At 38.6% G+C, this 25,351-nt stretch overlaps 2 protein-coding genes across 2 annotated transcripts; one reads left to right on the top strand and one right to left on the bottom strand.

The window, feature by feature from the left end:
- Window positions 1–3,331: 3,331 nt before the first annotated feature.
- LOC109000795 lies at window positions 3,332–5,168 on the top strand. Its single transcript, XM_018977798.2, has 5 exons — window positions 3,332–3,536; window positions 3,666–3,715; window positions 3,821–3,905; window positions 4,428–4,492; window positions 4,665–5,168. The coding sequence occupies exons 1-5, from the start codon at window positions 3,470–3,472 to the stop codon at window positions 4,890–4,892; spliced, it is 495 nt and encodes a 164-aa protein (XP_018833343.1). The 5' UTR covers window positions 3,332–3,469; the 3' UTR covers window positions 4,893–5,168.
- Window positions 5,169–20,387: 15,219 nt separating this feature from the next.
- LOC109001146 (putative pentatricopeptide repeat-containing protein At1g68930) lies at window positions 20,388–23,703 on the bottom strand. The gene is made up of 3 exons (XM_018978296.2): window positions 23,637–23,703; window positions 20,927–23,506; window positions 20,388–20,810 (listed from the first exon to the last, which is right to left on the bottom strand). The coding sequence occupies exon 2, from the start codon at window positions 23,463–23,465 to the stop codon at window positions 21,210–21,212; it is 2,256 nt and encodes a 751-aa protein (XP_018833841.1). The 5' UTR covers window positions 23,466–23,506; window positions 23,637–23,703; the 3' UTR covers window positions 20,388–20,810; window positions 20,927–21,209.
- Between the last annotated feature and the right edge of the window lie 1,648 nt (window positions 23,704–25,351).

Genomic DNA, 25,351 nt, shown 5'->3' with positions numbered 1-25,351 from the left:
TCATGTGATCTATTTAATTTGTGAACTCCATATGATATATATTTGTCTTGCATGCATTTATGATTTATTATATATATATATATATGGACATTGATCTTCGCACAGAAGTTGGAAATCAATGCAACTAAAAATTTAATGGCCATTTTTGAGTTGCAAGGATCATATATAGCTAGCAAGACTGACAGATCGAATTATATAAAGCTTTATCTGATGCCGCTCGCTCTCCAGGGACCCAATTAAGAGAAAAGATACTTACAACCGTGAATTGCGTAATCGCCGCGTAATCACTTTGAAAAAAATGAATAAAGTATGGGACTCACATGAAAAAAATTAATTTTTTAATAGTAGACCCCACTCTTTTTCAAAGCGATTACGCGGCGGTTACGCACTTCACGATTGTACGTAGAATTACTCCCCAATTAATGCCTTTGTTTAAACAACAAAGGCACGTACAGAAACATACTGATCCCCATTAATCCTACACGCATCAACAAAGTCTCTTTGAAATTGTCTCTAGCTATTTCGTGATTGTTCACTACCGTTTAATTTATTAATTATTATTGAGCTAGCTAGCTAGCTAGCTAGGGCACCCCAAAAAAGTATAAGCAGAGAACTAAGTACTAGTACTACAATTTTCTGGAGACTAATTTAGACCTCATGATCAGGATATAATTTGGAAGTGGCCATGTGGTCTTAATTATTTGTCGTTTTCTAATTAATTCGAAATTCTCAATCAAATGGGAAGCTAGCCGAATTAGCAGCTTACATATATAAGATATAATATTAATTATATTGTTTGATTGTGATCACTTGCGACCAGACATGATATACAAGTCATAACACATTACCCCAGCAAGAAATTAGACGTTTTATTTTATTTTCTGTATAATTAATTAAGTAAGTAGTGTGTATCTATATCTGGACCTATGATCTATATATATATATATATATATATATATATGGAAGTCCAAAATATATATATATATATATATATCACGTAATATTGTCTATTAATTGTCGGCATAAAGTAGTAGTAGTACTTCATGATCTGAACTGATCCCCGGCCCCTTCTAGTTTAATTTTGGTATATTGGACTCATTCGAGCATTATATAATAATATATAATATTCATGTTAATTTTGTGTTGGTCCCCCATATATAAGTCAAACTTCTTAATTAATAGTAGTACTCGATCGTTAATCCAGTACGCATGTTTTCCAGAAGTCTCATATATAATATTGTTATTATAAATTTCTCCCAAATTAATGATCCACGCATGCAATTAATTACTAGCTGCTAGTGTCAAGAAAGTACCTGCATTAATTTGAAAACTATTAATTAATGATCAACGCGATACTGATCAAATCAAGACGCGGCCTACTAGCTGTTTCATGAGCTAGCTAGCTGCCTTAATCTAGACGCGGCTCCAAATCGCCGTGCTATATGATAAATATTGCAAAATTATTCAATTCCTAAGTCTCCCAAAGTAGTTTTCAAATATATATAAAACACGTAGTACGTACGTACGTACCCATTGATCAACATTATATAGTGATCAGAAATATAAATATATATATATGTTTCTGAAGCGACTCCACTAATATATATATATACACACACACACATACGTACATGAAGTCCAGCCGTGGTGGCCGGGTTATAAAATGCATCCATATATTCTGGATGTTAGACATTTTCCAGGAAACAAAAACACAACCAAATCTTTGTTTGCATGCATGATCATGTATCATGAATGACTCGACACTACTCCCGTCCTTTTCGCACTTTATAATTAATGTTAATTAAGCAAAGTACTACTGATCTACAAAAGCATTGTCTGTCTAGCTCATGTTAATGCATGCGAGAATCACTAACTTATAATGAATGTCTTAATTAGTTTGCAGCTGCCAATTATATATATATATATATATATATATGAAATCTTCTCGATCTGATCCTGCATGAGCAGTACATGATCGATGATATATATGTCAATCTTTCTAATGTTCTCGTTCCAAACCTTTACTTTTAATTTTGAATTAGTCTTTTCTAATTAAGTGAAAACTCACATGCATACAATTGATAATTACTAGTGTTGAAAAAGAAGAAGTTGCATCGATCTGTTTTAGAGCTAGAGCTTCTTATCTCATCATATTCTAACCATGTTTGTTACTTGCACATGACACGTACAATTTATTCATTACAGAAAAACAGTCAGTACTCCCAGTCTGCAGCCCATTTAATTTGACAACACTGTCCGACAGAGTCACCATGCATGGAAGTGTTCTGTTGCTAGCCAAACCCCAAACATTACATATGCCTCGTGAATAGGTGGTTCCCACGTGGCAATCTAACCTGCCACGTCATATCTCCGGGGACCCCTGGACATCGACGATCCTCGTGGAACGGCCGAATCATTGGGGCAAATTTCATGACGACGTTCCAATTTTCTTCTTTCTGAAAGGAGATCATCAATGCTTTAATAATATTTTCCCCAATTACTCTAATAGCATCATATATATATATATATATATATAGTTTATAATAGGACCATCATGGAGAGAACAATTGCTTTATTTTTTTTTATTGAAATTTGATCACAAAATCTAAATGCCTTAGATTAATTGTCCTTGGTATATAAGAATAAGATTTGTCAAGGTTCACTACTTCTCATACCCAATCTGCCATATAATATATACCATGTGATTGACATTCCATGCACTGTCATTAGACATACTTCACAGCGCGCACGCGCACACACACATATTTATATATATGATAACCACAGCCGTCTGATAAATTAGTCACTCCGAAGGGAATGCCCCATAACGAAATGTCAATCAATGCTTGGCATCATGACTTGGCAAATTAAACTGTCTAATCCTATATTTGGAGAAGTTCTTTTGGGTCAGTGATCAGTGGTCCGGGATGAGCCATAGGCCGGCCGGTAATATATGAAAAGGGATTCTGAAAATCTAGCTCATTACACCAAAAAGAATGGGGCTTTTAAGGAAATTAATGACTAAAAGCAAATCCATGCATCGACTGTGTCTAGCTTACTTGATCTCGTGTCACTTCCGTTCATATATTATATCTTTGTCTCAAATTGTCCTTTTATTTTAGAAATGAAAAAGAAAGATTACTTTCTAGCTAGCTAGCTAGTTTGAATCTGATTATGAGGTACTCAAATGAGTTTATGAGGTAAGAAAGAAAATAAAACCCTAACATTTGTTTACGCTGGAGAACTTAAAAGCTTAAACATGCGGGCCCCTATGACGATCTATATATTTAAACAGGCATCCCCGTGCTAGCTAGCCCATTCAAGTTTTTAGGAGAAAAAAGAAAGAAAGAGAAACCAAACTAAGAACTCGATCCTAGTTCTTACTTCTCTTCCTGGATATTTCAAATCTTCATATCCTTTCAGGCCAATCTCTAGTTTGGATTTCTTATTCACAAGCTTTTGATCTCCTATGAGGACTAATCTGCTCGTCCTCTCTCTTCTGCTAATTTTGTCCCTTCTCCTTTCTGAGGCTCAAGGTAAGCAAAAAAAAAAAAAAAAAAAGATCGACTTTATGAGTATAAATTAAAGTAGTTATAAGGTTTCTGTCTTGGCATCATTTATATAAACCTTGGATCGTAATATATTTCGTTGCGAATTCTGTGAAGGGATCCGCTTGGATAAGAAGTTCATGTCACACTGGCAACACAAAGTGCATGTGGGTATTAAGTCCTAGCTAGAGATAATTTATACTTGTATTTGAGTTTGTTTTTCATTTTATTGGAATGGTCTTCCTTTTCTGACGTTGAAATTCTTGTTACAGGAAGATCATGGAAGTGCTTTGGTGGAAAAAACTAACGGTGGTGTTGGAGAGGTCATTCTCTGCAAAGATGGGCACTGTATTTCAGGTACCACGAAGAAAAGATCAGTTTCTAGTGTATCCAAGAAATTACACCACTGGTTACCGAGCATTCATGAAGATTATTATGGAGCTAGGAGTCACAAACCTAGGCACCATTAATTAATTTTGTTAACTGCCTCCCTCTAGATCAGTTCTATTTTTTCCCCATTTCAGACAGTAGTTGATCTTTAATAAAAAGCCAATGGATCGAGGCCAGAGATGGGTTTCAGAGGTCAAAAACGTCCTATGACCATGTACTATTCTACAAATATCATTTCCCAAAGGAATTAACTTCTCGATCTGACTATTAATATTCTTTGAAAGTTACTTGCATGGAGAATTATAATCGGCAATATACTTCTTTCAACTTTGTACTTGATATATAGACCTACAAATTAACGTCACGAAAAGCAACTTTATCTGAGAGAAAGTAATTAGGACTAGCATATATATACACTAGCTAGTACTGTTAGCTGCATAAAAGTCCAATGTCATTTCTTAATTGGTTTCCTTATGTTTATTGTTGCAGGAAAGAATAGAAAACTTATTACCACAACCAGTACTAGTACTTCTACTACTATCCCCACTTCAAAGGTTGGTTTAATTTGTTGTTAAGACAAGTAATTAAATTAAAACCCCTAGCTAGGACTTGATGAAAATTACCAGCTTCCTCGATCTATTCTTCATTCTTCGTCTATATCTAATACATACATATATATATATATATATATATATATATATTTATATATATGCACTTGATGCACAGAATGAGATGAATGAAGAGAATAAAGCTGACCCCATGTCAAAGGGCGAACCGGGTAATGGGAAAGATCATGGGGAGGAAGAGAATTTGGTGGTTAATCATGGGAAGACTGGTAGTACTTCTGATCAGCACCAAGAGTTTGCCCACAGCGAGCACTTTCCCGCGGATATCATTGACATGGCTGAGTTGGACTATTCTCCGGCAAGGAGAAAACCTCCAATACACAACTGAGTGTTGGGAATAACAAAAACAAAAAGTTGAAGTATTAGGATGATAAAAAGCTGGCCGGGGAATAGAATTAGTTGGACAGCATTACAGAGATGCTGCAGTTTTTGAGGGGTTAGGATTGATGTTGTACATAGCTAGAATATCTTATTGTTTTTGTTAGCCTTAAACTATCATGATAATTTTGATGATTGAGCTAGCTAGTGATAAGCATTTGGGCACCAAAAGGCATTGTAACAATGAAAAGTAGTCATAATAAATTAGTAATATCAGTTGAATACACACAAGGTGTCGGCTTCTGATCAATCTGCTTGTGCGCGCATATATCGCATGGAGAGAAAAACCCAAAAGTTGCCCTTCTTTTGCTCCTTGAAAAAACGCAAGAAGAAGATGATATTCATTGTAGATGATTCTGACATTGATTTAGCATGCAATACAAACATATGATCATAAATCACTAATAAAACAAACTCTCCTACATGCATTCAAAAGGGAACCAATCATTAAAGAAAATGGAAAAAAGATGTGTATTTAATGAAGTAGGTGTGGTTCCTTCCAAAAAAAAGAGAAGTAGGTGTGGTGCATAATGCGACCAAGACTCTTGCATGATCTTTCTCTACTCGAGCAATGGTCACATCAGGGATTTTGGGGTGGACCCTCCATGTTTCATATATTGATTGCAGTCATTACATGATATGAATGGTCACTAGTACATGTGGGGTCACATGTTCTCTTTTGGGTCATATATATAGGTTATGGTCAAATAGCTAGCTGAGATTGCGGTGGACCACAGCAAATGAGGTTAGCAATTAGCTAGCAATGTTTAGTGACCTAGAATCACAAGGGGAATGCATGGCCTAGAAAATATGCAGGCGTATTCATTAATGTTAACTGAAGCAAATAATTATGTATATATCGCCACGGTTTTCTAATCAATATTATTAATCCTCCCACACAATCTTGTTTTCTTAGATGAATAATAATGTGATAATTAAACTACCTCAATATTCATGTCTCACTAATTTTATTAAATTACTCTAATCACGACGTGACAGTGTTTAATAATTTTTGGATTCTAATCTTTTATAACAATTAAGGGTTGATCTAATTTATCTTGTCAACAGCCAGAGAGATAATGGTGCAATATTAGTGGTATAATTAGAAACAACGTACGTACTAGCTAACAAATAAATATGGATTCATCCAAAAATGAAATTAGAATCAACATACAATAATTAATTAGATTATAGATACCGTAGTGCAGATATATATATGGGTCGGAAATATTCTAGTCACAAAAAGATTATATAAAAATAATTTTATAAATTGATGTGATTTGATATATTTTATCAGATTATAAAATTATTTTTTTTATAAAATAGATCTAACGGATATATATATATAGACATTATTTATATGAAAAACATAAGCAAATTAATTAGTAAGCGGAATTAATATGAAGAGGAAAATGTTGGTTTGGGCGCGCGTCAAGATGATCATGTTCAACTTAACTTATAGTAAGGGATATTTCGAGCTGGACCACTAATTCCAACGACAAAAGTAGAGCCGCCACTTGCCAACATATAATATACATACAGGATCGAAGAGACCAGATTTTAACAAGTAACCCAAAAGACGGTACTGATAGTGGAAATTAAAGCCTTGAATTGGCAGCTTTGCGAGGAATGAGCTGGATGGCCGATATAATTATATGGCTCGATCAACTGTGGTTGTACGTCATTAATAATGATGCTTAGTTTAGTCAGGAGAGTAGTAGTAGATCCTGCAACTGCCAGGCCCAACAAAACAGCCGCTACCATTACATCATTTAATTTTTCGGGTTACGATCGAGCAGGTACACTCCCTCGATCACCATGTCGTCTTCTTCCCTTGGGCTGCATGGCTTCGATCCCCACCTCTCTCTGTGGTGAAGTTTATGATAGAGTAAAGAGCAGGAAAGAAAGAAGGCAGAACAAGTGTTCGAAAAAAGTCCTCAACGACATTTTCATATTCTTAGAATTTGCATATATTTTGTATATCCTTTACAATCACTTATGTCCTATTTATACAATATATCTAAAGAAAATAGAAATGAAATTTACAGAGAATTTCATTTGAAATTTACAAACAAACTTGGGACCACTTGCATCAATTCCGTTAGTGTAAAATGCGCCCAGAGTCTTCTAGACCATATTCGAGCCTCTCCTGTTGAGCTGGTATTTTAGTTGCCTTAACAGTCACCCACGATTCAAGCACCACAAGGCAAATTGTGAGGCTTGATCGTAATTGAGTAAAGCGAGCTGAGGATAAAGGCTTGGTGAAAATAGCTGCAAGTTGATCCTTACTAGACAAAAAAGAAACTTGTAGGGATTTAGCTGTCACATGGTCTCTAACAAAATGATAATCGAGCTCAACATGCTTAGTGCAAGCATGCATAATAGGATTGAGAGTTAACTAAAGTAGCACCCAAATTGTCACACTATAAAGTTGGTGGATCCTTAAGAAATATAACAAGTTCTTTTAAAAGTGATTGCAGCCAAGGGAAGAAGACGACTTGGTGATCGAGGAGATGCAAGGCGAGAATGGAAGGGGTCTATGAATTGGTAAGTACTGTGTGGTGCTCGATCAAGTATTGGCTTTCATGGGTTGCGATTAGACTCAAGAACTCAAGCATGATATCGAGAAGAGATGAGAAGGTCCTTCACTGCTTGCAACTTCCAGTTAATTCAAAGAAAGTGATGGTTTTAAATTAGGTGACTTGGACGAGGCCAAAAATTGGGAGTTTTAAGCTTAATGTGGACGGAAGTTCCTTCGGTAATCCAGGCCCATCAAGTGCTGGTGGTGTAATTAGAAACGACAAAGGTGAGTTTGTCTGTGGTTTTGTAAACTATATTGGGAATAAATCTAATAATGCGGCAGAAGTATTGGGGCTGTTATATGGCCTCCGTAATGTTTGTTCTTTGGGTTTGAGAGATGTGAAAATTGTAATGGACTCAATGTTGGTGATTCAATGGTTGAAGTCTAAACGATGTGGCTTGTGGTATTTAGAGGATTATTGGGATGAAATTTTCAGAATGCTGGAGGGGCTTAATTATTCAATTAATCATTCTTATAGAGAGACGAATACAGTGGCAGATGGCTTCGCTCGTATTGGTGCAAAGGGGGGTAATGGTTTGTGGTTTTCATTTTCGGATCTTCCTTTGTTTATCAAAGGTATAATAAGATTAGAAAAGGAAGGCTTTCCTTATATTAGAATTACTCGTCAATAAGGTTTGATTATTTCTTTATTTTTTTGGGAGGGATTGGTGGTTTTTGAGTTGTTTGTAAAGTTTTTTAAGGGTATATTGGTTTTGTGCCTGAGTTTCCCTCAAGTGTGGAGTTGTTTCAAAGGTATTCCTCCGCCATAAGTGAGATTTTTTAATAAAGTTGGGGAAGGGTCACTAATGGATAGGTGGCCTGGACTCTTTCTTAAAAAAAAAAAAAAGATTGCAGCCAAATAAGTTCACAAGCAATGTTAGTTACTGCTTTGTATTTGGCTTCAGTAGAAGACCGAGCAATTGTGAGTTGTTTCTTAGAGCCCCAAGAAAGAATATGAGAACCAAAGTAAATACAAAAATCACCAGTGGACTTACGGTCATCAAGGCAATCGGCCCAGTCAACATCAAAGAAAGCAGACAATGTTAATGAAGAAGATGCATTGAAATGAAGACTAAAATGTTGTGTAAGATTTAGATAACAAAAAATGTGTTTTAAAGCTTGCCAGTGGGGAAGTCGTGGATAATGCATGAACTGACATACTTTGTTGACAACAAATGAGGTATCTGGCCTAGTAAAGGCAAGATATTGAAGGCTGCCCACTACGCTACGATAAAGCTGAGGATTCTCAAAAGAGGAACCTTCAAGTGCAGTGAGTTTAACAGTAGAAGACATAGGTGTTGAGACAGATTTGGATTTGTGCATATTGGTGCGCAGTAACATATCAGAGATATACTTTGACTGCGAAATAGACAGACCATTGAAATTTCTAGTGAGCTCAATATCCAAAAAATAGTGTAAAGAACCGAGATCTTTTACAGGAAAATAAGACCCAAATGCAATAATGAAATTAGAAATAAGCAAGTTATTTGAGCCAATAACAACAATATCATCGACATAGACTAAAACATAGAGACAATCAGATGCAATGTGCAGAATAAACAATGACGAATCAGATTTTGAACCATGAAAGCCAAGATAGATTAATCTATCAATGAGTTTAGAAAATCATGCCCTAGGGGCTTGTTTTAAACTGTAGATAGATTTCTTCAACTTACAGATGTGAGAAGAAAGGTCAGGATTAACGAACCCAGGTGGTTAAACATCTTCTTCAAGGTCTCCGTGTAAAAATGCATTCTAGATATCCAATTGATGCAACGGCCATTTGGAAGCAACTGCAAGAGAAAGAATAAGATGGATAGTGACAGGCTTGACCACAAGACTGAAAGTCTCTGCGTAGTCAAGCCCAGGTTGCTAATGGAAACCCTTGGCCACAAGGCATGCCTTGCAATGCTCAAGGGTTCCATTAGCCCTATGCTTGGTCTTTAAGACCCATTTGGAACCAAAAGTGTTAGAACTCAAAGATGGAGGTACCAAGACCTAGGTGTGGTTTTGAAGCAGAGTTTGCAACTTGACAACCATGGTTGCTCGCCACTCAGGATACTTGGAGGCCTTTGTATAAGAGGAAGGTTCCTTTAGAATGGAATTTAAGGGAAAAATGGTGAGGGAAAGTGAGGGCGTGGGAGGTGGCCAGGGAATAGTGTCATCAGATGTGATTATAGGGTAGTGGATGTTGGATTTTGACTACGTGACCATAGGGTGGATGTGGGTGGATGGTAAACTAGAGGAAGAAGGTATCAAGATGGATGAGACAGGAGAGGAAAGAGGATTTGAGAGAGATTCGGGTTGAGAAGATGGAGGCAGCATGAAAGAGGCATGAGAAGGAGAGTTAGGAGGTAGAGAAGATTCGGGAATGTTAGGGTTAGGGATCGACGAATGGGGGAAAGTGATAAAAGAGAGGATCGAGTTGATGGGCTTAGGTTATTTGTGAGAGATGGGCCTGGTTGGTCATGAGGAGGTGGGCTTAGCATAAGAAAATATGAAGGGGCTAATTCAGAGGAAGAGGAGCTGGGCAGTGAAGATGGTGTGGGCTTAAAGGGGAATTCGGTTTCTACAAAAACAACATCCTATGAGACATAAGTACGGCCTGTAGGTAAGTGTAGACAAGAGTATCCTTTGTGATCTGGGCTATAGCCCATAAAGACACAAAGCTAAGACCAAAAGTTAATTTTGTGACGATTGAATGGCCTTAAATTGGGCCAACAAGCCATACAAAAAATGTGTAAAAATTTGTAATCTGGAGTTTGTTGAAATAAGATTTGCAATGGAGAGGAATTACGAAGGATCGGGGTGGACATGCGATTAATTAGAAAAACTACAGTTTAAAAAGCTTCAACCCAGTATTTAAGAGGTACGGAAGCATGATCTAGAAGGGACAATCTGGTTTCAACAATGTGACGGTGACATCTTTCGACACTATCATTTTAGGCGTGAGAGTATGGACAAGTTATCCGATGAGTCATGTCAAAAGATTGAAGTAAAAGGATTAAGTGGGACGAAATTCTCCACCCAATCCAATTGCACATAAATGACATTAGCGGAAAAGGTGTTACTAACATAGTGCAAAAAGGCCAAGAAAATATAAGAGACATTTTATTTTGGTTGTATAGGAAACATCCAGACATATTTAGAAAAATCATCGACTATGGAAAAATGAAACCAACATCCTAGTGAGGACAGTTCGGGTGCGGGTCCCCATACATCAAGAAAAAGAAGCTGAAATGGCTTCTCAGACCGAGATGGGGAAGGGGATGTGGTAGGGCGTGAGACTTAGCTTGGGCACAAGCATGACAAGGAAACAATACCATTTTATTTATAACAGGAAGGTTAAATTGACTAAGTGTAAGGAAAATAATTCTAGATTAAGGATGTTCAAGTCGAGCATGCCAAAGTTGAGAAGTAGTCATTTCTCCAATAAAGGCTTGTGGAGTCACGATAGTGGCAGATTTGGGAGCTTTCAAAGTAGTTGAAGTCACCGGTAGGACATAGAGACCATCATCTTTAACATGACCCTGAAGAAGTTCCGCCCGAGTGCATAATCATTCACAAGAAAAAATGAAGAGTGAAATTCAAAGTATACCATGTTATCTAAACAAAATTGACAAACATAAATTAAATTTTTAGTGATGGAGGGAACATGAAGAATTTTATGGAGTAGGTAATTGCCAGAGGGAGTGGTGAATTGACTGGAACCAATGTTTTGTATTGGGAGAGTGGAGCCATCTCCAATGCTGACTTGATCAGTGCCTCGATATGGTGTAGAGTCTAGAGTGAGGTTTGAGAAATCTGAGGTAAAATGGTTGGTAGTAGTTGTATAAGGAAACCATGAGTTTGGTTGAGAATTCACAGAGGGTAGGGCAGTGAAGTTGGCTGTAAGGGAGGTAGGGGAGGGACTTGATATGTTTGATTGAAGCAGTGATAGCAAGAAATGGCAGTAGGCCCGGGTATCTGGTAGACTTTGCATAGAGGTCGTGTGTCTGAAGGGAAAAGAAGTTTGGAGGTTATCCATCACGCCCATGACCACGTCGTCCACCCTGCAAAATTGAGTTGTGTCCCCTACTGGAGTACCTAGGTGCCGATGGTGCTCTTAAGCTTGTTGCATGGGCTGCAAGGTTAGTACCTGAAAGCAACGACTGAGTTTGGTGAGTCAAGCATGATTCATGATTAAGAAGATAACTGTAAATTTGATGAGAAGAAAGGGGATCTTGGTGTGTGGTAATGGCAATGACAACATACTCATAGTGTGAGCCAAGCCCAGCCAACAAATAAATGGAGAATTGGTAAAATGATAAAAGGTGTCCAACAGCTCCAAGAGATGTTGCTAGAGATGTTGCTTTATGGTAGTATTCAAAAATAGTTTTAGAACCCTTTTTAAGGGTAGCAAGCTGATACTGAGTTTGTATCACGTGCTGAGGATTGGGCAGCATAGAGATTTTGTAATGTAGTCCATACTTGGCGTGAGGTAGTGCATTCAAGAACATGAGAAAGAACTGCATCGGTCAAGGAATTGAGAGCAGAGATGATGAGTTGGTCTTGTAAGAGCCAACGAGTATATTTGAGATTGGGTTGATCATCCAGAGTGGGGGAAGGCTTGAGGATGGGACGTAGCCATAAAAATGGAATTTAAGAAGGGTACGATTTGGGCTCACCATAAAAGGTAATTGTTGATGGTGAGCTTAAGGAGATGTGGAAGTGATGATGGAGGAATTAAGGGGTGGTGGTGGAGTGGACGGTGTTGCTTCTAGAAGCTTTTCAATGGAGTCCATTTGATTTATTGAGAAGAAGAAGAAGCGTGAGCTTTATGGTAGCTCTGATACCATAAAGAAAAGGAAAGAAAGAAGGCAGAGCAAGTGTTTGGGAAAAGTCCTCAATGACATTTTGATATTTTTAGAATTTGCATATATTTTGTATATCATTTACAATGACTCATAGGTCCTATTTATACAGTTAATCTTAAGAAAATGGAAATGACATTTACAGATAATTTCATTTGAAATTTACAAACAAACTTGGGACCACTTGCACCAATTCTGTTAGTGTAGAATGCGCTCAGAGTCTTCTAGAACATATTCGAGCCTCTCCTGCTGAGCTGGTATTTCAGCGGCCTTAACAATGACAAACCTATAAACCCAGAAATATCCTTGCATGCCTTGATTGGTTCACAAAACCCTAAAACCATAAGAGTTGTGGGGACAATTGGGGGCTACTGGGTGACAATCTTAATAGATATTGGGTCCACTCACAACTTCTTAGACCCAGCAATGTTGGATAAGATGAAATTGCCCATCAATCTTGCTAAAAAGGTTAGAGTAAAAGTGGCTAGTGGAGAGGTGTTGCCAAGTGAGGGGAAATGTAAAAGGGTGCGAGTGAAAATTCAAGGTACCACCTTCACTGTGGAAGTGCATGTGTTGGTGCTAGCGGGCCGTGATATGGTCCTTTAGATCCAATGGTTACAAGAATCGGGGACTGTATTGTGGGATGTTCAAAAGCTAACTATGAATTTCTATATTTGGAAAAGCAGTGTAGTTACAGGGGCTGGTAGCAACTAAGTTAATTGAAGAAGGCTCCTTCAACACATGTAACAGGCTGGGAAAAAAAAAAAAGAATTCTTCTACATGTGCTGGAGGGTCAAAGGAAGTAATGAAGAGAGTTATGAAGCACCAACAACCATACATGCCTTACTAAAGCAATATAGTGAAGTGTTTGAAGAACCCAAAGGCTACCCCCACCTGATCCCATGACCATGCTATAAACTTAATACCCAACACAAAACCCATCTCAATGAGACCTTACCATTATCCCTACTTCCAAAAGATGAAATCGAAAGAATTATTCAGGAATTGTTGACTTCGGGGGTAATAAGGCCCAGTCAAAGTCTTTATCCCTTCCCGTTGTTACAAGCGAGCAAGGCAGATGACCCCTAGAAGTTGTGTAGACTACCGAGGCGTTAATGGAGTTACTATTAAGGAAAAGTTCCCAATACCGGTAGTGGAGGAACTGTTAGACGAGTTGCATAGGGCTGAGATCTTTTCCAAGCTGGATTTGAGGTTCGGCTATCACCAAATTTGGGTAAAATCATTAGACATACCCAAAACAGCTTTTAAGGCCCATGATAGTTATTACGAGTTCTTAGTTATACCCTTTGGGCAAACTAACGCCCCATCCACCTTCCAAAACTTAATGAACGAGGTGTTCAAGCATCATTTGAGGAAGTTTATAATCGTATTTTTTGATGATATATTAATTTACAGAAGATCTAAAACTAACCATATAAGACATTTACAGGTGGCTCTTGAGACCTTATGGGATCATAAGCTTTATGCTAAACTCTCTAAATGCAGGTTTGGTCGCAAGCAAACAGCGTATTCGGGCCACTTAATTTCAACCCAAGGTGTAAGGGTGGATCCTATAAAATTACAAGCTATGAAGTACTGCCTCTTCCGGGGTCTATCAAGGCCTTAAGGGGTGTTTGGGGGCTAACCGAGTACTATCGAAGTTTCATTAAGAGCTATGAAGAGCTTGCTAGCCCACTGACCAGAATGTTAAAAAATGATGACTTCAAATGGAGTGAGGAGGACAAGGTGGTCTTTTTCAATTTAAAGGAAGCTGTTACTTGCCCTCAGTATTGGCCTTATCTAATTTTGCAGTACCCTTTACTATTAAGTGTGATGCATCAGCCATTACTATCGAAACTGTTTTGATGCAGTAGGGGAGACCTATCAATTTCAGCCAAGCCCTAAAAGGGAGGACCCTACTCCTATCTACCTATGAGAATGAGCTTTTTGCTCCCATGTCCGTTGTGGTGAAATGGAGACCTTACCTTTTGGGTGGTACATTCAAGGTCAAAATAGACCAACAAAGCCTTAAGCACCTACTTGATCAAAGAGTGGGAACCCCGATGCAGCATAAATGAGTTTCTAAATTGTTGGGCTACGACTTTATGGTGGAGTACAAGAAGGGGGTTGAGAACCAAGTTGCAAATGCCTTGTCTCGGAAAGGTCAAAAAGATGAAGAGACTTTGATGCTTATCTCATTCCCAAATGCCTATAGAGGGCCTTCCTAACTCAAAGGGGTTTAACAACATCTGGGTAGTAGTTGATCGACTAACCAAATACAACCATGTGACTCCCCTAAAACACCCTTACACAACCAAAGATCTAGCAAATTTATTTCTCAAACACATTCAAATTACACGACCTTCCCCTCTCCATAGTCTCAGACATAGATAAAACCTTCATGAGTAATTTCTGGCAATAATTATTCAATTTACAAGGGTCCAGCGCAATTAAGTACAGTTTATCACCCTCAAATTGACGGGCAGACAGAGGCTGTAAACAAGATATTGGAGAACTTCCTAAGATGTTTATCAGAGAATAGGCCGAAGGACTGGGTACTGTGGATACCCCTTGTGGAGTGGTGGTATAATTCCACTCCCCACATGTCAATCAATATGTCATCCTTCGAAGCCCTATATGGCTACCCCCCCTCCCCGATGGCTAGAATTTATACCTGGGACAGCTAAAGCCGCGGCCATGGAAGAACACCTTAAGACCTGTGACCAAATCTCACGCCTACTCTAGCACAACCTGCACTGAGCCCAGGATAGAATGAAGAAGTATGTTGACTTAAGAAGAAAAAATAGAGAGTTCTCTGAGGGTGATTGGGTCTACAGCTTTACAAGCAGTCCACGGTGGTTCACTGCCGCAGTAACAAGTTAGCCACAAAATTCTTTGGACCAGTTCAGATCTTACAACCCGTGGGAAAAGTCGCTTACCGTCTAGATTTACCCTTATCCTCCAAAATACACCCCACTTTTCATGTTTCTCAACTCAATAAAAAGCTAGAGTCTTCAACAACATCAGCACTAGATCTACCTCCAGTGGATGATGACGGAGTAATTACGCCCAAGCCAGAAGAAATACTCACTTACCGTATGGTAAAATCTAGGAATCAAGCTAAGATTGAGCTCTTGGTATGCTGGCATGGACGAGGTTCCAACGATGTAAAATGGGAGACTTATGTGAAGCTCAAAGAAGTGTGTCCCCACCTTGAGGGTAAGGTGTTCTAAAGGGGGAGGATTTGTAACAAGTGGGAGTTTTGATCTAGAGTTTCTCTCTCAATTATGCATAGAGGTTGGAGGGGTTGAAGGAAGTGGGTGATAGGACTCAGTGTACTTGGATGACTTTCACTTCAACTGAAGCACTTGTCGTGGACCGGGCTGAATAGAAACTAGGTTTAGAAGAATTCTTGAGTTGGACCAGCCAGGACTAGTGCTAGTAGATTTATTTCATTTAGTGGTTTATTGTGTATTCCCTGGGCCGATTATGCTTATGTGTTTCAATTCTTGCGTTGTAGATTAACTTTTAACCTTGTTATGGCCCATGGACTTAGTTTCTAGTTGTTAGGTTTGTTTGTTGTGTTTCCATTAGGGAGTCTGACAGCATATATGCTGGGTAGCGTCCTTGGAGGAATTATTTTGAATGCCAATACAATTATCTTGTCTTTTGCTCCTCTCTCTCTCCCCACTTATGAAGTAGCTCTCATCGAATAGAACAATCCTAATTGTTGAGAAATATTTTGGTTTGTTACACTCACCTTTTTGCAGCTTGAGATATCTTCCCCCACCAAAAAAAAAAAATCATGGCTAAATAGGTCAGTGGCAGATTCCATATTCAGTGTTTTTCTTGCTTCTTCAAGATTTAGTTTTGGGACTTGTATGAATAAAGGCTCATTTCGTTGCAGACTGAGAAGTATCAAGGGGTGCGTGATATGGAATATTAGAAGGGGCAATGTATTGAAGTGGGGGTAATTGTGAGCCATTGTTTGGAACAGAGGCATGGATTGGGTTGATGTGTTTTAGAGGAAAAATAGCTTCATGAAATATGATGTCGCGGGATAAAAATATCTGGTTTGTATTAAGATTAAGGAGCATATATCCTTTGACTCCATACGGGTAGCCAAGGAACAAGCATCGTCTAGCTCTTGGGTCAAATTTGGAGCGGTCATGATTGTTTGTGGAGGCAAAACATAGGTAGCCGAATACTTTGAGATGAAGATAGCTGGGTTTAGTGCTATAGAGAAGTTCAAAAGGGGATTTGAAATGAAGGAGAGGAGTGGGGGTTCGGTTTATTAAGTAAACGGCAGTGGTGATGAAGTCAGGCCAATAATGCATGGGAAGTCCTGATTGAAATTTTAAGGCCATTGCAACGTTGAGGATATGCTGATGTTTACGCTCAGCTAGAGCATTTTGTTGAGGTGTGGCAACACATGTTAATTGATGTGTGACACCTTTGGATTGGAAATAATTTGGCATGTGAAATTCAGCTCCATTATCGGTTCGAAGTGTTTTGATTTGTGTTGCAAATTGAGTTTCAACTAGAGAAAAGAAATTCTGAAGAGATTTTCGAGCCTCTGATTTGGTTTGAAGGATATAAATCCAAGTGCAACGGGTATATTGATCAACAATTGTAAGGAAGTATCGGGCACCATTGTATGCATGTGTTCTATTTGGGCCCCAAATATCTGCTGAGATAAGGTCAAAAGGATTGGTTGCCGTGATGGGGGATGATGGAAAAGGTAGCTTGTGTTGTTTTGCAATTGGACAGATTTCACAAGGATTTTTGGAAAACACTTTGGGTTTGGATTTGTCTTTATAAATGTCATTTAGTATGTGCTGAGTCATTGAACTGTGCCCAAACCGATAGTGCCATAATTCAAATTCATCAAGTTTGGAAACATTGGAGGAATTGACAACATTTGAACATAATTCAGCAAATGAATGTAAAGTAGTGGAGTTTGGTCTTGGTGTTTGGAGGTGATACAAGCCATTACACACCTTCCCCAGTCCAATCGTCATCCAAGATGAAAGGCCCTGGATATAACAACAATTTGAGAAGAAAATTAGACAACAAGATGAATGAGTGGTTAATGATCTTGCTGAAATTAAATTGAAGGAAAATGCATGTACACATAAGATATTTTTTAGTGTTAAAGATTTTGTGAGCTGAACGTCACCAAGGTGTGTAGCTGCAGTTGTGGCTCCATTTGGAAGTTTAATGGTGTGTGAAACAGAAGTAACGTTGTGCGTGAAAAAAGATGGGCTACAGATCATGTGATATGTAGCTCCAGTGTCAATGATCCAAGTGGTATCTATTGCTATCTGAGTCTGTTGTAAACGAGTGAAATTGCAAAAGGAGATACCAGACACTGGAGGAGAATCAGAGACACTGGCATGGTTGGTTGCAGGTGTGGAGATAGTTGGATTAGAGTGATGGAGTAGAGCAAGGAGATGGCTATACTGCTCCTGAGTAATAGGTGGTCCATGGTTGACTTGTTCCTGTTCAATAGTAGATTGGTTAGCAAATGATTTATACTTAATGTGGTGCTTGTGGCCAGGGGGAAAACTGTTGAGTTTATAACACTTTTCTTTGGTATGTCCTGGAATGTGATAATGAGAGCACACTGGAAGATGAGGATTGGCCTTGAAGCAGCGTTCCAGAGAGTGTCCAGAAATGTTACAATGTGAACAAAAGAGGCGATCCTTGCGTGAGGAAGAGGGATTGCGTTGGTCTGGACCCCTGGCAATCATGGCAATAGGCATTGAGGGTGAGTGAAGTTGCCTACGCCGTTCTTCCTGCTGAACGAGGGAGATGACACGGTTGAGTGCAGGGAGATCATCATGAAGCAGGATTTGAGCTCGTATAGCATCATAAGAGTCATTGAGTCCCATGAGGAATTGCATGACTTTGTTGCGGTGCGTGTATTTCATGAGAGTTGTCACCGAACCACATGTACAGAGAGGCATGGGTTCATAAATCTTCAATTCGTCCCAGAAGCTTTTGAGCTTGTTATAATATTGGCTGACAGAGTATTCTTCCTGCGTAAGAGTAGAGATAGATTTGGTTCATTGAAAAATGCGTGGAGCATTTTGAATTGAGAACCTGTCCCGAAGGTCATTCCACACGGTGGCTGCCGAATCTGCATGAGCGATGCTTGACCGATGGTATGAACCAACTAAATGTTGGATCCATGCAATGATCATATCGTTGCATCTTTCCCATGGAGCATATAGAGGGTCAGTGGTACTTGATGGTTTGGGAATTTTGCCGTTGATGAATCCAAGTTTATTTTTGATATTGAGAGCCCGTCGCATTGTCCTAGCCTATATTACGTAGTTCTCTATTGTGAGCAGGTCTGGAACGAGTGGGTTTGAAGCCCCTTCACCAGGCTGAATATAGTAAGGACTGGCAGGGTTGTGAGGATTGGTTTCGGGATTGGTTTCAGTATTGCTAGGCATAGTGGTATCTGATTCTGGGGAATTTTCTGAGTCAGTGTCAGAGGTAGATTGGTTCATCTCTCTGATACCATGTTGAGAGTGGCACGGAAGAGAGCTAAAAGACGATGAAAGCAGAGTAATGGGAGAAAAACTGATTGTATATTATTGAGTGAAAAACTTTATACACAGCACATACTATATATATAGATTACAACGTGCAAAGAAGAATAAAGGAATATTCTGACAAAGCTAACAATCCTAACAGAATGGAAAGCATGCATTTTATTTCACCACTTTATTTTTATCTGGGGAAACCTTGAGTATCTGAGTCTATTGTGAGCTCAATAAAGATTGTACACAAGACACTCTAAAGGATTACAAAATTTTCTGGGTTGAAAAAATTGGAATCTAGAAGTGCCAATTGTTGACGATGACACTGAGCGAGTAATCAAGTTCTTAAGACAGACCATTTATAGGCCACATTCCTGGCTTCTTTTAGGCATATATTATGACTGATGTAGAGGTCCTGAGTCTTGGGGGATAGCATCTTGTTAGGAGCTTGCTACCGAAACTCCATCTCAAATGTTTGGGATCATATTGCGGCTATTCATAGTATAATTAGGGTTCAAAAGTAAGAGTTTTAGCTGACTAGAGTCCGTGTTTTGTGTTTTATCTCAGAAACCTACATTGATAATTAAGAAATGCCCCTTCACTGGAAATGTTTCTGTCAGGGGTCGTATCTTAGCTGGCACTTGCCATAGTGCTAAGATGATGAGGACAATTAATATTTTTCGTAGGAATTATCTTCATTTTGTCAAAGGCATGATACTGGCTTAGTTGTGGCAGATCTCTCTTTTTCTTATCTGAATCTAGCAGAATCATAACCTTCTTTTGTCCCATTTCCTTTTCCTCCCTTTTTGAGCTTCGTGCAGATATGAGAAGAGGCACTCAAACATTGCTGCTCACACATCCTAGTTCAGACTCTTCAATGGCTGGTCATGGTTTTCATTGACCTAGTCCTCAAAGAGAAGGCTTTTGAAGTTGAGAACGGCATCTTGATTGGTTGATGAACATGGCCTGCTAAAGTGCATTGAGATATTTTTTGTTTTTCCAAAGATTATTTCAACTTCCTTGAGCACCAATTAAGTTTTGGAATTTTGAATTTTTGAAAATAACCAATATGATGGAATTGGAATCTGCTTTTCATATGTTAATTTAACAATGTATTTGTAAGTTTGATACTCCTTGGTGCGTTGGCCAAAGATAGGGAGTTTTGACCTTAACTTGTGTAGAAAGGTCATTATGATGTCTATCAATAAAATTGAGGTTGCGTTCCACTTACTAAAAAAAAAAGTGAGCACGATCTTAGTCAACTGGAGAAGACACAAATCCTCAATTTTGACAGTTATATTTGTTTGATGCACATAAAAAAACATAGTATTTGGAATAAAACAATAATAAAGCAGCAGCACTCTTGTGTACTTGAGCCGCTACCATCTTTCATGGGATCAGAGTATTTTATTTTTATTTTTATTTGACAGAGAGAAATAGAGTGGGAGACAAAGGAAATTTTCATGTATAAAACAATACAAACAATAAACAAAACTAGCTGACAAAGAGAGACCTATTGTGTTTAGATTCATTTTGATGAACTGTTAAATTTCCGGTAGAATTACACAGAATATTATGCCAGTGATACATATGATTGTAACCAAAATACTTTTAAGAAATTTAGAGATTCCTCATTAGTTTATGAAGATGTATCCAATGGCATGATTGCTGACAAAATAGGATTGTCATCTCTGAGTTTCTTCCCAATAGAGAACTAAGAAGACATTGAGTGGCATGATGATGGTGATGACGACGATAAACAAGTACTGCCAACAATAAGCGTTTAGCTCAATCACGAAGACTTGCTCATGCATCACTCCTGGCCTAGGTTTAGCAATGAGTAGCTGGTTTTACCTAGCCTTCGAATATAATGAATGGCTCGCCTGAAATTTTGAATACCCAAACCATTGGAGTAACGAACAGAAAGGCTGTACTAAAAAAAAATTTGACCAAAATGTCTATTTTTTCACATTGATTATATTGAGAAAAAAGGGCATACCCATAATGGTCTTCACCAATCAGAATGAGCTCACTTCTTCAGTTCACATGATTCTCTTGGGGCTTGATTAATTTAAAATCTTGAGAGTTCAAACCGCAAGAGCATAACCTGTAATTTTTCTACATTACGAAGCACTTTCCACAATTGCTGATTTTCGCAAAACAGACTTATGAGCTCCGATTAATCTCAATGCAAGTATTATGTGTGGAACGAAGTCTTATATCAGTTTCCACCAAACAAATCTGGAATTTTGTCACTCACCTGCTAAATTTTCAATCCCCCGTCACCAAAAATCACCGCAAGAACATGTTCCGTCTTTAAATAAATGGAATCGGGCAGAATCCCTTACAAGTATTTCTCTCTGGGTAATCTTAGAAATGTACTTTGTGACATTGTGGCAATCACCACAGACCCTAAGGTTTTTAAATACACGAATGGGAAGGCCAGCAGGAATAAAAATCAACCCAAAGGCAATCGCAAGCTTCTCACTATGGTAGTTAAGCATCTTTATCTTCTCTGACTCCTCAACATCGTGAAGAACATAACTCATATCTGGAACATATCCCTCTTCTACCATTTTGCAATTTAACTTCTCCAGCTCAGAATATATCTGATCCAAAAATGGACTTGACTGGTCATCCGCCGAGAAAATGTGCACTCTGTTCTTATATTTGATCCAACTACATCCGGGTTTCTTTCTCACTCCCTTCTCTCTCATTCCTCTTCTTAATTGGGCCACATCCTTCCATTTCCCCAGTGCAGCATAAATGTTTGCCAGCAAGATGTAGCTTGCTGGGTTCTGGGGCTCTAATTCCATAAGTGTCTCAGCTGCCCATTTCCCAATTTCGATGTTACCATAGAATCTACATGAACTCAGTAATGTGGCCCAACCAATTGCATCAGGATGGAAAGGCATCTTACTTATAAAATCTTTTGCTTCTTCTAACCTTCCAGCTCGGCTAAGGAGGTCAATCATGCAAGCATAGTGATCAGGAAGTGGTGTAATTCCATGTTCGTTTATCATTGATTCAAAGTACCGATGTCCTTTCTCCACTAAGCCTGCTCTACTACAAGCTGAAAGAACCCCAATGAAAGTAACTTCATCAGGTTCCAAACCTTGGGCCAACATTCTTTCAAACAGATCAATCGTCTCTTTGGCTTCTCCAAATTGGGCAAGCCCTGAAACCAATGCAGTCCAAGAGACTTCATCCCTAATTTTCATATCATTGAACATTCGATGGGAATCTCTGATGCTTCCGCATTTACTATAAAGGCTAACAAGGGCATTCGAAACAGTAATAAAAGAGATCAAGCCAGAGACAACAGCGTGAGCATGAAATTGGGCACCCTCTTCTAAGCTTGCTAAGTTTGCACAAGAGCTAATTACACTCCCCAGAGTAAAATCATCCGGTGCAATCCCATTTCTCTGCATATTACAGAAAATCCTAACAGCTTCTTCACTGTATCCATTTTGACCATAACCCACTAGCATTGCAGTCCATGATACAACATTCTTACTGGTCATTCTCATGAAAACTGCTTCTGCATATTTTATGCTTTTACACTTGCAATACATGTCGACAAGAGCACTACCCACAAAGACATTGTTTTCATGATCAGTCCTAATTATATAAGCATGAATTTGCTTCCCTTCTTCCAGAGCCAGGAGACCCCCACAAGCCGTTAAGACACTACCAAAAGTAAATTGATCCATATCCAAACCTTCTGACCTCATTTCTCTTAAAACCTCTACTGCTTCTCTACTCCACCCATTTTGTGCTAGTCCTCCTATCATTGTTGTCCATGAAACTGAATCTCTTTCATGCATACCCTGAAACAAACGCCTTGCATCTTCAACTATCCCATGTCGCAAAAGCCCTGTGATCATGGTATTATGCAAAACCACGTTCTTCTCAGGCATCTCATCAAAAACCCGCTTTGCATCATAAATAAGCCCCATTTTCGAGTACATGTCCACTAAAGGACTACCCACAAATTGATATGACTGGAAACCAAATTTCACTATATGTCCGTGAACCTGCGAACCCAAATCAACACATCCCTGATTCGAGGACAGTATGAGCATTGTCGAAAATGTAATCCGACTCAAATTAGTGGGTCCTTCCTTAAACATCAGCTTATAAACCTTCACCGACTCAACAAGAGAACCATGAGACGCGTACCCCGAAATAAGAGAATTCCACGAAATCCCATCTTTTGCTGGCATTCGATCAAAGATCAATTGCATTTCCAAGAGATGACCTTGTTTCGAATAAGCAGATAGGATGGTATTCCAAGAGAACTCGTTGGGGTGAGGAATTTGATCGAACATGCGGCGCGCATATTTTATGTTGCCTAGTTTGCTGTAGGTATTGATGAGATTGTTTGAAAGGAAGGTTTCTATGTCTGTCAACGTTTTGATTATGTGGCAATGGAGCTTCTTCGTTTGGATTTGGTTTCGGGAATCGCTGCAGAGTTTCAACAAGGCACAGTAGTAATTGGAGGACTTAACATTAAAATGAATACGGAAGGTATCCATAACTCGGCTCTTTAACCAACTCGGCTCGGAGTTTCCGAACTCTGAAATAGTTAAAATAAAACGAGCGAGTTAGCATCAATCAGCAAGTATCATGATTATTATTAATCAAAGTGGGGAAATAAAACGCTGTAAAAAATAAATATTTCTCAGATATTCAATGATCACGAAGACCTCAATAGAGCGGCTTGCTTGCACGTATTTGAGAATTAAGACGTGTGAAGATCAATGTGCACACAAGTTCCAAATCTTAGATAAAATAACCAGAAAGCCAACCTCTTCAGAATTTAAGAGGAAAAAAAAACTAGATCACATTAAAAACTACATATGTAGTTTTTAATGTGATCTAGTTTTTTTTTTTTTTTTCTTATTTTGTTTCTAACTTTTGTAGAAGAGTTTATAAAAGTCGTTTAGCTCTTGTAATATATTCATCACAAACACTTGAATTGTAATTCAGCTTCCCCAATTCTTCTCTCTCTTTCTTCTTGTCTATGTCAAAACTAACTTTGGGTTTGAAATTAAAAAAAAAAAAAGATCAAAGAAAGGGAAGCTGAAACTGGTGATGTGGTTTTTTTTTTTTAATTAAACGCACATTTTAGATGTTTTAGATAGACCCTAAATAGTAAATACCCAAATCTGATGTGGGTGGCTTTCGAATTCTTTTTCCCTCCTCCCGATGTTCTTCCTCCACCAACCTCTTCACGTTTGCCACCGTTTGGGACCACCGACGAGAACGACGAACATACGAGAACTTAGCCACGACCGACCCACCACATTCAGCTTGCATCCACGTTCAGCTCGCGTCCACGTTCAACCTAACACATGGTTTTTTTTTCATGTTTTTCTTATGCCCTAAAATCTCTTTCTTATGCCTTGTTTTTTTGTTTTTCTTTCAACTCACACAAGCATTTAGCTCGCGTCCATGGTTGAAGACGGATGATGGTTATAGGCCTCCAGATTAGTGCTTATTATTCGATTTATCATATGGGATTTGCAACTGGGTACTCGTAGGGGAGAGTAAGATATGAGGTGGTCTAAGATGAAACGCCCATCATAGAGGAGAGAGATTCAGATTCAGAGGGAGAGGGAGAGGGAGTCATTAACAAACGAGGGTAGAGGGATTTACAATCTCCCATTTTGGCTTATTGATGACAAAACACATAATGGATGAATGTGATTTAAACCTACAAAACCAACTAACCAACCCACCAGCAAGGATCTCATATAGAACATCATACCAAAACAAAAAAAAAAACAAAACATTTGAAGTATTATAATGAGTCTTAACTTAACCAAACACATGTCAATTTAATGTAGCAAACATAATAAACAGAAAAGACATCAAATAATAAAAGCTTGTTCAATATGCAAATCAATAGAGACTTTTCAAAAATAAAGATTAATAAAAAGTGGTGGTGGTGGTGTTGTCAGCATTCTGTCTGCATTACCCCTGCAGCTCCCTCAGCTCCTTCTATTGACAAATTCATCCCATCTCCCCCTACGTGGTTGTCAGCATCAATCAGAGTCTGATTTTTCCTCATCTTCAATTGGATTGGTTGTCTTTAGAATCTGATCCACATCCAAAACAACTTGTTGCAGCCTATCACTCACTTTCTCAGACTCGTCATGCAGGTCAGCTAGTATTTGTTCCATATTTTCTATTTTTTCCTCCCATTTATCCATAAATGAGTCAAATTTTGACTGCAACATTTGAAGTTATTCAATTACTTCAGTGGATTGTCCTAGGGCAAGATGAGAAAATGTGAATGCCTCAGCTTGGTTTCTTTTCTTTCCATTGACCACAACTTCTAACTTGGTGACTGTTTTAAAGGAGATCTTTCCGTACATCTTTATTGTGGCCTCTGTGCTTCTTAAAGACACTTTAGCAT

Source organism: Juglans regia, chromosome 15 (assembly GCF_001411555.2).
Source record: "Juglans regia cultivar Chandler chromosome 15, Walnut 2.0, whole genome shotgun sequence".
Lineage (NCBI taxonomy): Eukaryota > Viridiplantae > Streptophyta > Magnoliopsida > Fagales > Juglandaceae > Juglans > Juglans regia.
This window is presented reverse-complemented; position numbering and strand designations above follow the sequence as displayed.